This window comes from Camponotus vicinus, unplaced genomic scaffold (assembly GCF_025532165.1).
Source record: "Camponotus vicinus isolate PSW18456_S1 unplaced genomic scaffold, iyCamVici1.0 SCAF_9, whole genome shotgun sequence".
In the NCBI taxonomy this organism is placed as follows: domain Eukaryota; kingdom Metazoa; phylum Arthropoda; class Insecta; order Hymenoptera; family Formicidae; genus Camponotus; species Camponotus vicinus.
Window position 1 is genome coordinate 2,721,690 of NW_028141981.1, and position 14,756 is coordinate 2,736,445.

The 14,756-nt window shown below is 30.0% G+C and overlaps 2 protein-coding genes across 10 annotated transcripts in view; one reads left to right on the forward strand and one right to left on the reverse strand.

The window, feature by feature from the left end:
• Positions 1-14,756, reverse strand: part of LOC145977223 (protein arginine methyltransferase NDUFAF7, mitochondrial) — a 73,289-nt gene that overhangs the window by 46,702 nt on the left and 11,831 nt on the right. Inside the window, exon 6 of the mRNA XM_083109031.1 lies at positions 8,953-8,993. Within this exon, the coding sequence (XP_082965157.1) occupies positions 8,953-8,993 (41 nt within the window). The remainder of the gene's footprint in view (positions 1-8,952; positions 8,994-14,756) is intronic.
• Positions 1-14,756, forward strand: part of LOC145977221 (uncharacterized) — a 31,646-nt gene that overhangs the window by 12,590 nt on the left and 4,300 nt on the right. Inside the window, exons 1-3 of one of the 9 annotated variants that reach the window (XM_083109021.1) lie at positions 7-623; positions 1,545-2,611; positions 7,884-8,048. In XM_083109021.1, the coding sequence (XP_082965147.1) occupies positions 2,114-2,611; positions 7,884-8,048 (663 nt within the window). In that variant the 5' untranslated portion in view covers positions 7-623; positions 1,545-2,113. Of the gene's footprint in view, positions 1-6; positions 629-899; positions 2,612-7,883; positions 8,049-14,756 lie in introns of those variants that run through there. The other 8 variants (XM_083109028.1, XM_083109026.1, XM_083109020.1 and 5 more) reach the window with 8 other exon arrangements.

Genomic DNA, 14,756 nt, shown 5'->3' on the forward strand with positions numbered 1-14,756 from the left:
AGTCGACATACGCGTTATTTGTGTCTCTTTTAATCTAATATCGCGAACTAACTCTCTGCATTAATTCACAATTTAAAATTCTTACTTTTAAATTTAATTTTTAAAATTAAAAGTGAAATTATAAAGAATATCAAATGACTTTAAATCCTAATAAATTTAAATGTAAAATATGTAAATTATTGAATAGCGCATAAACATTTTTTAATATGAATAGATAATCTAATGTTAAATATTTAAAATATTTTATCCAGTAAATCTGATCGCAAAAGATTAATAGCTCGAGCTGCATATCGTTCTTTGGAATGTATCGAATTAACAAAACATTGAAACCGTCTAATTACACACGATCTGGGACGTTAAAATTACTGTTTAAGTTATCGTTCAATGACTTCGATTTAACGCATATACTTTCCGCTATTATTCCATCAAGTATATTGAATTATAAAACTTGTACTTGATAAAGCAAATTGAAAATGGAATCGCAATGATGTTAACGGATAATTTGATATTTATTGTGTAAATCAGCGTGTTTTAATTTTCTCGATCTTTACTGTTTTTCGATTGTGTGATGTGTATCTCTTACATGCCACAGTGATACTTGTTTGAAAACTGGAGGAACTAATGTGAGGTCTATTATAAACGTGATCTATAACATTATTTATTTAATTTTTTTAGCTTGGAATTGTACATTTTGTCTATTTTGCATTATATATGTGTCAACTGTATGAAAGTATCTCAAATTCATGTTATTGTTAGTAAATCATCCTAAATTTTAATCTAATCGATTAATATAAATTAATAGGAATCGATTAATATGTCGATTAATAGAAAAAGATAATAGAGCAAGTCGTTTTTTATTTTGAATTATATTTATAATATTTTATCAAGTCATCTCTCTTGGGACATCAATCTTATTTAATTATGCAAGTTTCTTTAAATTTTCGTTAAATTTTTTTCTTTTTTTTTATACATTCTTCGTGGATTATGGATAGTGTTCGGAGAAATAACGTGACGTTAACTTATTTATATTTCTAGATTAAATTCATGATTTCTTACATTGCTTACGCTTTTTAAAAACACGGAAAGCACGACATCGATAAATAAGCGTCGCGAAAAAAGAATCAATCCAGTTCTTGTATATCTAAAATGTTTTAATAAAATTTACATATTATTCAACAGAGTAAAAAAATTTCGAGATACTAACAACTCTAAAAATATTAAAAATAGTTTTCACATAGAATACTAACAATAAAATAGATGCATATATTTTTAGAAAAGTGTTATGGTATTTAAATAGAATAGATTGTTCGATAATTTTGCGCTCTTTCTATACAATATCATTTTTATATAATAATTCAATATTAATATTTAGTAAAACATTGAAAAGTCCAAATTTTTATCGGTTCTATTTTAATAATGCGTACAATGCGCAGAGATTTTACTCGTTTCTGATACTCCGAAGTTAAGTTTCAATAATCCTTCGTGTATTTCGGTCGAGAGATCGCACGACAGAAGATCGTTATCATTCTTTTCATTCGACCTAGATCAGCCACGCGAGTGCTTTAGTACAACACGGCAGTAAGAAGTTGGTAAAAGTTAAGCGCTCTCTCCAACATTTCCGCGAGTATCCCCTGTCGGAGATTGATTGTCAGCGTCTTTGCACGAGCGGCTTAAACTCCGATCCCAATGTTGTCCGGTGCTATATCACGCAGATTTCTCCTGGGCTCGGACGAAACATCATACGCCCAAATTTCTAACATATCGTTAATCTCATAGTACATACTCCGTCATGAGTTAAGCGGCTATCGGTGCGCCCAGAGAGGATCGTGCGCAAAAAAAAGAAAAGACCTTGTGTCGGAGAGACGGCAAAATTCAAAACACGAAATTGTGTATCAATTTCGGATGTAGGAAAGATCTAAACATCCCCATACCTCCCTGTGATCGTCGCGCACCGCCACCACCACTGTCTCTCTCTTCCACGCGCATCCTCGAACACGTGATCGAGCGTACCGAACGATCGAGTAAAAAAGCCGAGAAAAGAAAAAAAAACACACATACACACCACAAGAAATATACGTCGATAGCGATCTGAAATCGTGCACTGAAGTCAGTCATGAATCTTATGTTCCGCAAGAATTTCGGAGGCGAGAAGGGATCCGGTGGTGGCGGACTAGGTGGAGGAGGACTAGGACTAGGGGAAGTTCGGCCTGTCCTGGGCACCGGGGTCTCGTTCGGTCAGCTAGGAACGCGTTTCGGCGCGGCGCGCGTCGGCCAGTCGGTGGTCGGCGGCGCACGTGGACCCGGACGACGCAGCCGGGACTTGGGATACTATCCGTCGATGGGCGATCACGAGCACCAGTTTACGAGCCACGGCTATCGTACTCACTTGTTCCTGTCACCACCCACAGGTGGGGCGCTTGGCTCGCCACCCGAGGACCCGGGCGAGCGGCTGGGTCCGCCGCCGCGTCGCAATTCGGGGCCCCATGTGATCAAATGGGGCGGCGGCGGGCCCGTCGGTTCCGCGCAGGGTGCGCAGACCGCGAATCAAGCCAGGAGAAAACAAAACCAGAAAGAATCTTCCGATCCACCGACCCCGACTGCGTCTAGGCAGGTAGGTATATAATCGAAAATTCTAACGTATTTGAGAAAGATCCAGGGAAAAAATGCGATGAGCGACTTTATTTACATTTCTTCGTTCATAGAAAATTGCCTGCATCTTTCATTTAGATGTACAATTGAATTGCATGATAAGATAGTCTATGAAAGAAACATATATCTTAATTTTTCATTTTTATCTATTGATGAAGAATTTGCTAAAAATAACATTAATTGTAGCATATACTATGAAATAATACAATGAATTATCAAGCATATTTATCTTTTAATGTCACGAAAAACCACCGTAGTAATGGTGTACATATTCTGCAATTAACTCTAATTATAGTAATTTCCTTTATAATCGATCAAAACGATGAGGAAGAGAACTAATCCGCGATCGCGACATTATCTGATTCAAGAGATGTGTTGTGGCTAGGATGTTCCTAGCAACCGAATCATAGCGATGATTGTATAGCATTATACATATATAAGTAGTTTATTATATTCTTGAACTATTAAAGAGATAAAAAATTAAAGAAATAAAAAGTTGTAATATATTATAAGAAAATAGGTTTATAATAATTTAGTTTTATGATAATTTTATGTTCTATTTACAATAATGATTTTTTTTATTTGTATCGATACATTACATTGAGTTTATTTTCTTGTCAGATAATCAGTTAAATATTTAATCACATCAATCAGTCGTATCGAATCATAAAATTATTCATAAACCCAAATAAAAAAATTATATACATATCATAATTCTCACAAATACGGTTTAATCGATACTCAATCTTATGATAAATTATTTTATAATATTTTATTTTAATCTTTAAAAAATAAAAATTAATTTAACAAAATTTTTTTTAATTTAACAAAAAATGAGTTGACTATAGTATAATAAATGTTAAGTTTTTTTAACAAAAATTAATTACGCTCAATCGCCATATTATAATCAAATGCTACATGTCGTTATAGTTTAAAGTGGGCCAACAGATAGCGGGGAATAAAGCAAAGTTACGGAAGAAATATATAGATCATTTACAGGAAGAGTGGCATAAAAAGTAACACCTAGCTCTACAGCACGCAAAGTCGCTATCTTATTCGCGTCGTGGTAGATTTCAGAAAGGTGTTATAAATTGGCCGCGGTGCAGCTATTCGACACTTAATTCATTGTGCACTATCGACCTCGTTCAAAATCCCCTCATATCGCATTCCATCGCCATGTCTCTTCGTCAACGTTTAGTACGTCGTATTCTACACACAAGAGAGAAGACGCTTTCGGGCCTTAGTTGCATTATAAGTTGTAGTATAATGGCGCAATAAAGCTCACGGTCGCATCGCTCGGTAAACAAACAGAATTTAACGAGTGTTTAAATTCAGTAACAGACTGAAGAAATATACAATAAGATTTCATATCTTACAGCGACTCTCAGCCGGTCGAATCATTGAAAGACGTACAGAGAAAAATGTATACTGTGTATTCAAGTAAATATTATTTATTTTAAGTATATCATAAGTTTGTATATCCGCAAATATATTATAAGTTCACCACAAGCATTAAATTTAATTGAATATATTCTGAATTTTAATAAGTGCAGTATTTTAGTCAAGAATATTAAATTAAAACAAAAATTTGGTTTGCTTACTACATGAGTTGGCGTAAAGTAAGTTTGATTTTTCTTTGATATACAACTTTACAATATTCTTAAAGTGAAAATAATTTCTTCTTTTGAGTACATGATCATGAGATTTTCTAACACTTGTGATGAGTATATTTTAAGACTATTATCAAGAATATATCCTCTTTATTGAAGAAAACTTTTACTTAAAAAGAGAAAAATAAACTGAGTAATCGCTTCAAAGATAATTCATTTAATGATAGTCATATATTTTACTAAGGAATGATTATTATTAATTTTAACACTAGAAATTAACATTCTAACATTCGAATTATATTAACATTCCCGTATCATAATAATTACGATCGAATTCAATAAATCGATGCTCAAGAAATATTGGAAGAATATGAAACGATATGTGAAATAGTAAATTCTTTGTTATACTTTTCGCGTGATCAAAAAGAACGTGCGGCATGAAAAAAACGTAACGTGCGGAAATTCGCGATTAAAGTATCGCTGCGGCTTTTACAATCTAACGAAGACCGCAGTGTCGTATAACGATCTTTGACCTTTACGTTGCGTACCGTGTGAATATTTACCATCATGTATACCCGCAACGCAATACGATTAAATATCAAAACACTGTAGGCACGCTTTTTCCACATATTTGAATACGCAAATGTAAAAAAATGTGTCTCAACGCACGAGAATCGCGTGCGAATTGCATACTTTACTCATACTGCAACATGAGATGCGAAAATTCACATTCTAATAAATGCGCATTTCTATAAACGAAACAAGTTACAACGATTTATCAATGTTTAAGCTCGCGACATTCTTTGCTTATTTAAAAATAATATATAATGGATATTTATAGAGCTCGGTATATTTTACAAGTCTGTCGCAAATTTCGTATGAAAAAAAAATTGCACAAACTGCAATTAGATTTATAAAATTAATAGACAATTTTATTTTTTTATATTAAGTTTTAAATATTTGCTTGTACACAGTGCAAATTTTACTCAGAAAAAGGAGAAAAATTAAATTATATTTGTATAATTTCAATTTTTTAACATTTTTGTCTATCTTTAGCTTATCAATTTTCTCGAACAATACCCTTCCTCGAGGAGTTTGTCCTCTGAGAAAATATTATAGAAAAATTTATAAAATGCTTGATAATTGACGTTAATGTAGAGCAAATGCATGTGTCTGATTATAGATTGATTATAAGAGTTTGTTTAATCTGTATGCACCTCTAATATGCCGAGAAAAAATGTGACATTGTTAACGTCTCCCAGTGGAGCTATTTTTGAATAGTTGGCCGTTTAGTCATCCTAATTAATACATACACGTAACTTTTATACATAAACAATATGTATATAATATCCAATATTTTTAATATATTGCGTGTATTCATACATTTGTTCAGAGACAATAATGCATAAATATTACAAATAAATATATATGTATATATGCGATATTGGAACACAATATCTAAGTTTGTTTCTGATTAGAAAATGAGACGACTTTATTTTGCTATTTTATATTTCGAATATTAAAATAATTAGATTACATACTTGAAGAAGCAATTTGAATTTTATAATGACAAATAAATTTTAAAGTGTAAAGACAAATGTATTGTATATCTAGCTGCGTGTATAAACATAATGCAAGTATGAAACTTGTAATCATTACTGCGTTATCCGACACACTATTTTTATACACTAAACAGCATAAATTGTTATCGATTCTGTCAGTTTTTTCTCGCATATATGCATTTCGCACAATACATTAATGACGTACACATTAGATTATTTTTTACCATAATGTATGTGCAATACACGCACAATAATATGAAATCAGATATATAGTGCATATAGTGATAATAATATGAAATCAGATATATAGTGCATATAGTGATATGTACATAGGGACATAAAAAAAATCTCACAATTATAATGAAAAATTTAACAAAAAAATTAGAACTCTACTGAATAAAATTGATTAAGGGGAATAGAATCAAAAGGAGAATTAAAGTTTTAATTTTTATATATTAAAAAAAATAGGAATAAGTTATTTTGTCTCTAAAATATTTCTTTCGTGTATATTCTATCCGATTCTACTTTATAAAAGACGACATTTCACAGTTACCAGGCCGTAGAGGAATAAAAAATTACAAGGCGATGTGATCAATCGTTAACGCCGAGCGTACTTGCAAAATTGACATGCAACATAAACCATGTAGCATCGCGCGTACGTGAACTATAAAACTGTAAGGCTTTACGAGAGAGCCAAGAGGTGAAACATACGATAGGAAAAACGCGAGTAGACCTACCGATGGTGACCGTTTGCGCTTGGGCACAAGTAGTAAAAGATGAGTCGAGTCAGACGCGGAGCGCATACGTGAATTCACATGTCGTGCTATGTCTTTTTCACCTATGCATCCACAATCTATTTTTATTTTATTTGAACACGTATTATCTCCTGACATGTTTATTACTGTTGATTTAAATGTATTTGGACAAATCCATGCGCGTGAATTTATATTCACATTATTATTGCACACATACATATCGAGATCTCAATTTTTTTTATTTTCTATCTTGCGATAATAATATACATTCTCATAAATCGATATTTCTTTTAGCATATAAAAAGCGACTGCAGAATTCCATATAAAGTTCATTTAATATCTTTGAATATACTTATTTATACGTAAGCAGAAAAAAATATTTTATAAAATTTATAAAAGCAAATCATTATTTACACTCTCTTATAATCACTATTGCAGAATATGTAATATGTATAAAATTGCATAAGATAAATTCTATAACATGAATATTTTTATGCGTATATATTCGATTCTTAGTGTCAAAAATTCTAATCTTCCAAATTCTAAAATAAATAAGAAAAAGCTAATTTTAACTCGTTTAATCGAATATACTAGTGACTTTCGGTTGTAAGCATCTTGCTTTGGAGTAACTTTTAGTTTTCAAATTATGTGAGTTATTAAATGCATTATTAGAAAATACAATTTTTTATGTTTCTATCATCAAATTAAATTATAAATTTAAAATAATAAATTATATAGTGCAAAAATCTAAATAATATAACAAATAATATAATAAATTTTTCAAAAATTAATATGATAAATATAATTAGGAAATTTAATTATGATAAAATATTAAGTATAAATATTTAAACCTTGATTAAAATTCCTTTCTTCTTTATAACATATAACATAAAATTTTTACCTTATTAAATTGATAGTATTATTGTATACTAAACGTAATAGGTACGTTAAACTATATGAAATATATTATTTATTTATTTTATTTGCAAATTTCAAAATAATCGAGTTAGTAGATATCATATGCTTACAATCAAATTAAAATTTTTACAGCCGGAAGCCACTAGATATCAATTAAAATTAATGGATCCACTTGAATGTATTTTTGTGTATATATTCTAAATAATATTATATATATTGTTGCAAATTTTTAATATCAAATATGAAATATTAATTCTGCACATACAAAACTGTATATATGTGAGAGTAATCTTTTACGATATATGGCTTTTACAATATATATTTATCCGTGAGTATTAGCGCATGTTATGTGCATGTAATATAATTCTCCAATTGTATTATCATTTTAGCAGGTGTCTTTCAGCGGTAATCGTGCTTCCGGCACTTACACGCCCCTTGTGGTCTCTGGAAACAGTCCACCGCGAGGCGAACCAATTTCCTTGGCCACTTTGGACCGTGACTGTTTTATCATACCTCTCGCTTCTCTCGAACGTTTTTTACCAGCGGGTGTACCAGTGAGTGACCAAAAAATTTCTTTATTTTGTTTAATTCAAAATAATGTACTTTTTACAGAAAAAAATTACCTCCGAATTTATCTAGGAAAGTAAATCTATGCACAGTATATTTTTCGTAAAATTTAAAAGCGAATTTATTAACTAAAATATCGATGAAATATTCTAATAATGTTAGAATAAATTTTTAATTTTTTTTAATTATAAACCAATGAGAAGTTATGATAAACGATAATGTTCTTTCATGTTTTTATTGTACTACAAGTAAAATGACTTTAAAATCTACAAGAATTTCTGAGACAAGCTATATACCAGAAAAATAAAACAATTCTTTAATTCGACGAAACGATTTTTAAATTTTGATGATATATATATATATATATATATATATATATATATTTTTTTTAATCATGTTGTTTGTCTAATTGTCAGACATTATCCTTAAATATCACTCTCGAGAAAAATAATTCGATATATTTAATTTCAAAATACTTCTATTCCCTATTAATAAGATAATATTATCGATGCATTTTTGTAATTATAAAAAAAATGGGAAATCATTTAACATCTCGTTAAACTTTGTAGCGTTATTCAAGCACTAAACTTTAATTTCGCTAATTAATAAGCATGTTCCTTAGAACAGAGCTTATAATACACACAAGAAAAAACTTGATAACAATCAGAATCTGAAGGAGCTCCATTGTATCTGATATTTTCGCTTATATGTGTATGTACGATTAAAAAATTTTTGATAATTGTATTCGTATTTCTTCTATTATCATTTATTTTTTTGATATACGTTTTTCACATACATCGTACATACACATATATATCTAATATAATTTCAACAAATTTATTATCTCGATTTTACATATGTACATAAAATAGAAAATAATTTAAAACTCACCGATACGATGCGCAACGACGAAGTTGTAGTATAACGTTGATCTGTAAAATATAAATATATCCAAATTATATATATAAAGCAGTGTCCAAAATAATTAAAATAAAAAAGAAATATGAAATTAAGAAATATACATAATTAAATAAATGCTTAATTAAATTTATCCTTTAAACAGATATTTAATAAAAAATATTATCTAACGTGAATAAAAATTTTTAGTACAAATTATACATAATAAATAATAATCTAATTACATAAAAATAACCTAAATTATAATTACAAATCTCCTAAAAATTGTGAAATATTTTATATATTTTTCTTAAATAAAAATTATGAATATCTTTTATTAATATTCTATCTTTCTATCTATTCTATCTTTTATTAAATATTTTAATTGCCTAAAATAACATTTTGAAAATATTTTTTATATACATTATAACACATAATGGTATAAAATGGATCATTGTCGCAAAGCATTTATTTTTACGACAAATAATAAATTAATTAAGTTATAAATTTCTCACCTCACGGTTGCTCCGTCGTTGCCCGATGCTTCCCCGAGCCTGTTCATCCTTTCTTATTTATTCAAGGAATCCTTCCCTTGATTTTTGCTCCTTTATTGGCACTCACAATATTTACTCGTGAAATCATAGTTAATTACAATCGCGCGCACACTAATTAGCAGAAGATCACGCGGCACTTGTTTACGGCACTCTATATATTACGCGATGAAAAAAATTATATGATCAAATTTACTCACGGCGACGTTACATTTGTTGTTATATCGACGATATACACTGATCTCTGGATGATTATTATCTTGTATATTATAATATAAATATATAAATAAGTGTAAATAAATACAGTAGTTTTAAAAACATTCGCGAATTATGTTCGAAAATATGTTAATTATAGTTTGCATGATCTAAATCTCGCAAAATATACGTTTTGCATTTGATATGTAAATATCAAGTTTATGATAAGCGATTGATAATTTACATTATTACAATGTTAATAGCAAATATACTTAATTAAATACAATGTTTCTTGATTGTTTATTCCATTTCGTAGCTATAATGTTTTATTAATGATTGAAAATTACATCGACACTATTTTGATGCATGCAATATATTATATGAATTAAGTTAACAACCAATTAAAAAACCGAAAATACACAAATTAAAATTCAATATTACACCCGATATGAATCCGACAAATAAATGTATTATTATAATCGGCATATCATAATTTTTCTTTACTCAATTATTTGACTTAATAATTTATATATCACTCTGTATTCTCCAGATTTGAGATAATTATATGCAAATTATATTTAGATTAAAATTTTAAATGCGATGCAAAATATATTCAAAAATACAAGCTTTAAAATATCACACATGAAAATTGTAATTATTTCAATACAGAAGTTAAATAATTTAAGATTATCATTCCTTATTGTTTTAATTTTTTTAAAAAACAAATTGAAAAACAAAAATATATACTTTGATAAGTCGCGAAATCCGTATCTATTATTTATCACAAGAATTAATCGATCGAATGAACTAATAATTGTTAATTATAATAAATATAAATAATGACTATGTTTCAAACAATTAATACGATCATATTTCGAAAGATAATGATATGGACGGAACAAAACTTGTGCTACTACGTGCTTACTCGAGTGTCAACGCCACATGAATGGCAACAAGGTGACTTTGTGACAGATACGTCATCATCGCAAAATGTATCATCGCAAAACACAAGCGTCGAATTTCGTGATGTTTACTATAATATAAGCTTTATATTATACACTTGTACAATATGTTATATTGTTATACATCTTGTCCTCACTTTACGATGTTTTCACATTATTTCTCAAGAGAAACGCGATTCCGAAAAGTACCGAAAGATGCTAAACATGATTATTCCCCACGACCAATTGACAATTATTTACAATTGACAATTATTCACTCGCACAATTAATTAATTTTAGCGATTAACGATTTGTAAGCGTATCGATAATTTATTAGAAAAGCAAATATTTTGTACAATTTCGAACAGAGGTCGAAATGGAATAAGATACATTATTGTTTTATCGCGATCTTTATAAATAATCATTTCTTTAAATATATTTAGAAAGAGATTCGAAAAAAAATGTCGCATCGCGCTTTGATTTTCTCGTTTAATCTTCATCGATTTAAACGTAACTTTTCTATTACTTTCGAATTGAGAACATGCGCGAATCGTAAGATAAAGCAATTAAAATAACGAAACACCATGTGTAAAACAATTATTAATGATTAATTTAAAGATAAAAGAATATATCATATTCATAATACGCGTCACTATTTCGTGACGGCAACGAATTAGTCATACGATGAACTACACTTTATAAACACACAATGGCCTTGAATACGCACGACGCGACTAGTGGTGGTGGGAGTGAGAGAGTAGGGAGTAAAAAGTAGGGGAAAGGGGACATACGATGCGGCTCGCTCCACGTGTTTTTCCATTACATATCGAAATGTGATCGTAAAAAATACCGGAAGAATCATAATTATTATAATTATGATTACCTACCCGCGTAATTAAATAATTCTCGTGGTTAATAATCCATATGAGCATCATGACAACAGTTATTTAATAAAAAGTGTTTCGTGCGACACATTAATAAGTTTAATTAATAAGTATAATTCTTTGAAATAAAAATGAAGTGTCTGGAAATAATTTACAAGCTGTATTTATTAAGTTATAAGTAATATTGAATTATAAATTATATTTTTTTTAAATATATTGCAATAAATTATATTTAAAACAATACGGGAAATAATTTGTAAATATGTTTCGATTATATTTTCTCGGGCTTTGATTTAAACTTTTGACTAAATAAAGTGTAAACAATCATTTTCAGATCGGAGACCAAAATAAATAATTGAGTAAAGAAAAATTATGTACTAATCATTTATAATACATTTATTTCATCGGATTCATGCGTTAAAATGTGTATTATGTAATATTGAATTTTCAGATATATTTTTTTAATGAATCGTTAACTCGATTCGTGTAATATTCGATATCAGAGGGAAATTATATATTTTTTGATTGTTAATAAAACGAATACGAAACGAGTGGATGATTAGCTTGATGATTAGCGTAGAAGTATCGTGTTTAATTAATAAGTATAATTGCTGTAAACTACATAATAATTTATTAATCGCGTACTATAAATTTACATATCGTTGTAATTTGTCAAAATATTTATCAAACTTTGTGAAATTTATTTAAGCGAGATCGGTCGAACAGTTGGCAAACTATACTTAACGTATTTATCAAATATTGCATAATTCAGAAATGTTTATCTTTAACTATAACATAATTGTACGTGATAAACTGTATTATGCGTGATACATCAATAATATATATATATATATATATATATATATATATATATATATATATATATATATATATATATATATAGTGCTACGCAATCGTATTCTGCTAATTAGTGCGCGTATGATCATAATTAACAATATTTTCGCGAGTGAATATTATGAGTGCCAATAAAGAACAAGAGGATAAATAAGAAAGGAAAATATTCGATGGTGGCAGAGGCAACCGTCAGGTGAGAAATGTGTAATATTTATTATTTGTGAAAAACACAGTAATTGTTGTATCTTTGCGACATTGATTATAGTTTTATGCAATTATATAATACTAAAAAAATTCTCTTAAGATTAGTCTTATGATTATAACATATCTAATAAAATATACATATTTAATATATTTTTATATGTAAAAAATTTACAAAATATTTCACAATCCTTTAAATAATTTGTAGTTATTATCTAGATTTTTTATATAATAATTAGATTATATTATTTTTATATCTTATATTAAAATATTTTTTCTAGATAATTTTTTTATTAAATTAGCTTAAATTATTTATTTTTTAATAAAAAATGACTCAAATTTTTATTTCAAGTATATATACTTCAAACATCAAAAAGGTCCAAATATCATTGAAAAGAAATTCGAAGCAAATAGCATGTCATTATAATATATCTGCTGATATTTCGCTTTTTTACATTAAATTTTACCTTCTATTGCATCAGCAGCTATTATTTACACAGTAATGTACCTCAAGTTACATAGAGAAAAAAAGGGAGCTGATATTAAATTATAAAAAAGTTTAGCCACCGTCTATATTTAATTCTCAGCAAACGTTATGTGGATATTAAAAGAAGAAAATTTTAAATAATTAATCAACCCTCTCACCTGTCGGTGCACCGCCGTTGCTGCCCCTGTCCCTCATAAAGTCCATATAATCCGTTTAATCCATATGATCCAATTATTTCAGAGATATCCACTCATTTTCAAACATGAATCGCTTTAATACGATAATCACGCATTACTTCCATATTCATTCACATTGACTGCGATTCATCACCTTTATCGAGATTCACTTTATTGCACACGAATATATCACACGAAACACAGATTTCTCGTAGCTTCGAACACATATGCACATGTATACTCGCGTATACTCGCAATGTAACATGAAACGCGACACGAACTTCGATTCTCGGAAATTCGGAGTGTGCGGCGACTCCGAGCGCTGTTTTCGATCGTATTCGACTGTCACTGACATATATATCGGTCGGAAAAACGCGGCTAATTACGATCGTACGATCGGATTAATTGTCGACTCCGATATTCGCATGGCACTTCCGAGAATTTATTCCACTCGTGACGTATTCGGGACGAATAAATGAACGCGAAACGCAATCCTTGATCACTTTGCACGGTGCATCCGTTATGTACGACGTGACGAGCTTCGATCCTCGAACGGAAATGCAGCGACAACTTCACGCCGATGCTCCGTTGCTTCGAACGCTTCTATATACAAATACACGCTAATTGGAAGAAATGGCTAATTACGATTGCGAAGGTCAATTTCGCGATCCGAGACTTGTCGATCACTTTACAATACGCCGATATTTGAACGCTCCCCATAATTTCTCGATGTGCTGCGATATTTATGCCGCCATTAATACCGCACTTTGCTCCCGACTTTATTCGCTAATTATGATTACGCGGATCAGTTATCACGATCTGGCACTCGTCCGTCACTTTGCGCGTCGTTTCCGAACACTTATTGCATTTACGGATACACTCGAAACGCATAAATCAACGCGAAAACTCGCAAAGAAATGTCCATCGTTCCGCCCGCACTTGCGGCGTTTGTTAGGCGACGTTTGTTACTGCAGTTTGCCGAAAATTTGAAATTTATGGCAACTTTGTGACGATAAATTTCTCGGGATATACGGTTGGTACCCTTCGCTACGCGAGACGAGCGAAGTGAGGCAATATCGCGGTCCGCGAATCAGCGGAAGATGTCACCGCATGTGCATAACTTGGCATATGTAGCAGAAGAGGGCGGAATCAGGATATTTCTCTTTTTCTCTCTGTATATATATATATTCAGAATATAAGTTAAAATCTTATGCGATAAAAGCCACTCTAAACAAAACAGTATTATTTATATATGGCAATCGCACATAGAATTTTGGAGATAAGGTTACGTCTCTATCTCTCAACGACAATGTTAAAGGTAATAAAAGAAAGACATCGAAGATACTGTACAATTGTAATATGTTCTAAATATACTATCATATCCTGTCAATCTGATGGTAGATTAAAAGTTAGGTTCGAGCGGTTTAACATTTTTTTATTATAAGAATTAATATCTTCCGTATGTAACATTGAAGATCAGCTGTTAGAGATGTCGAGTTTTTAATCTG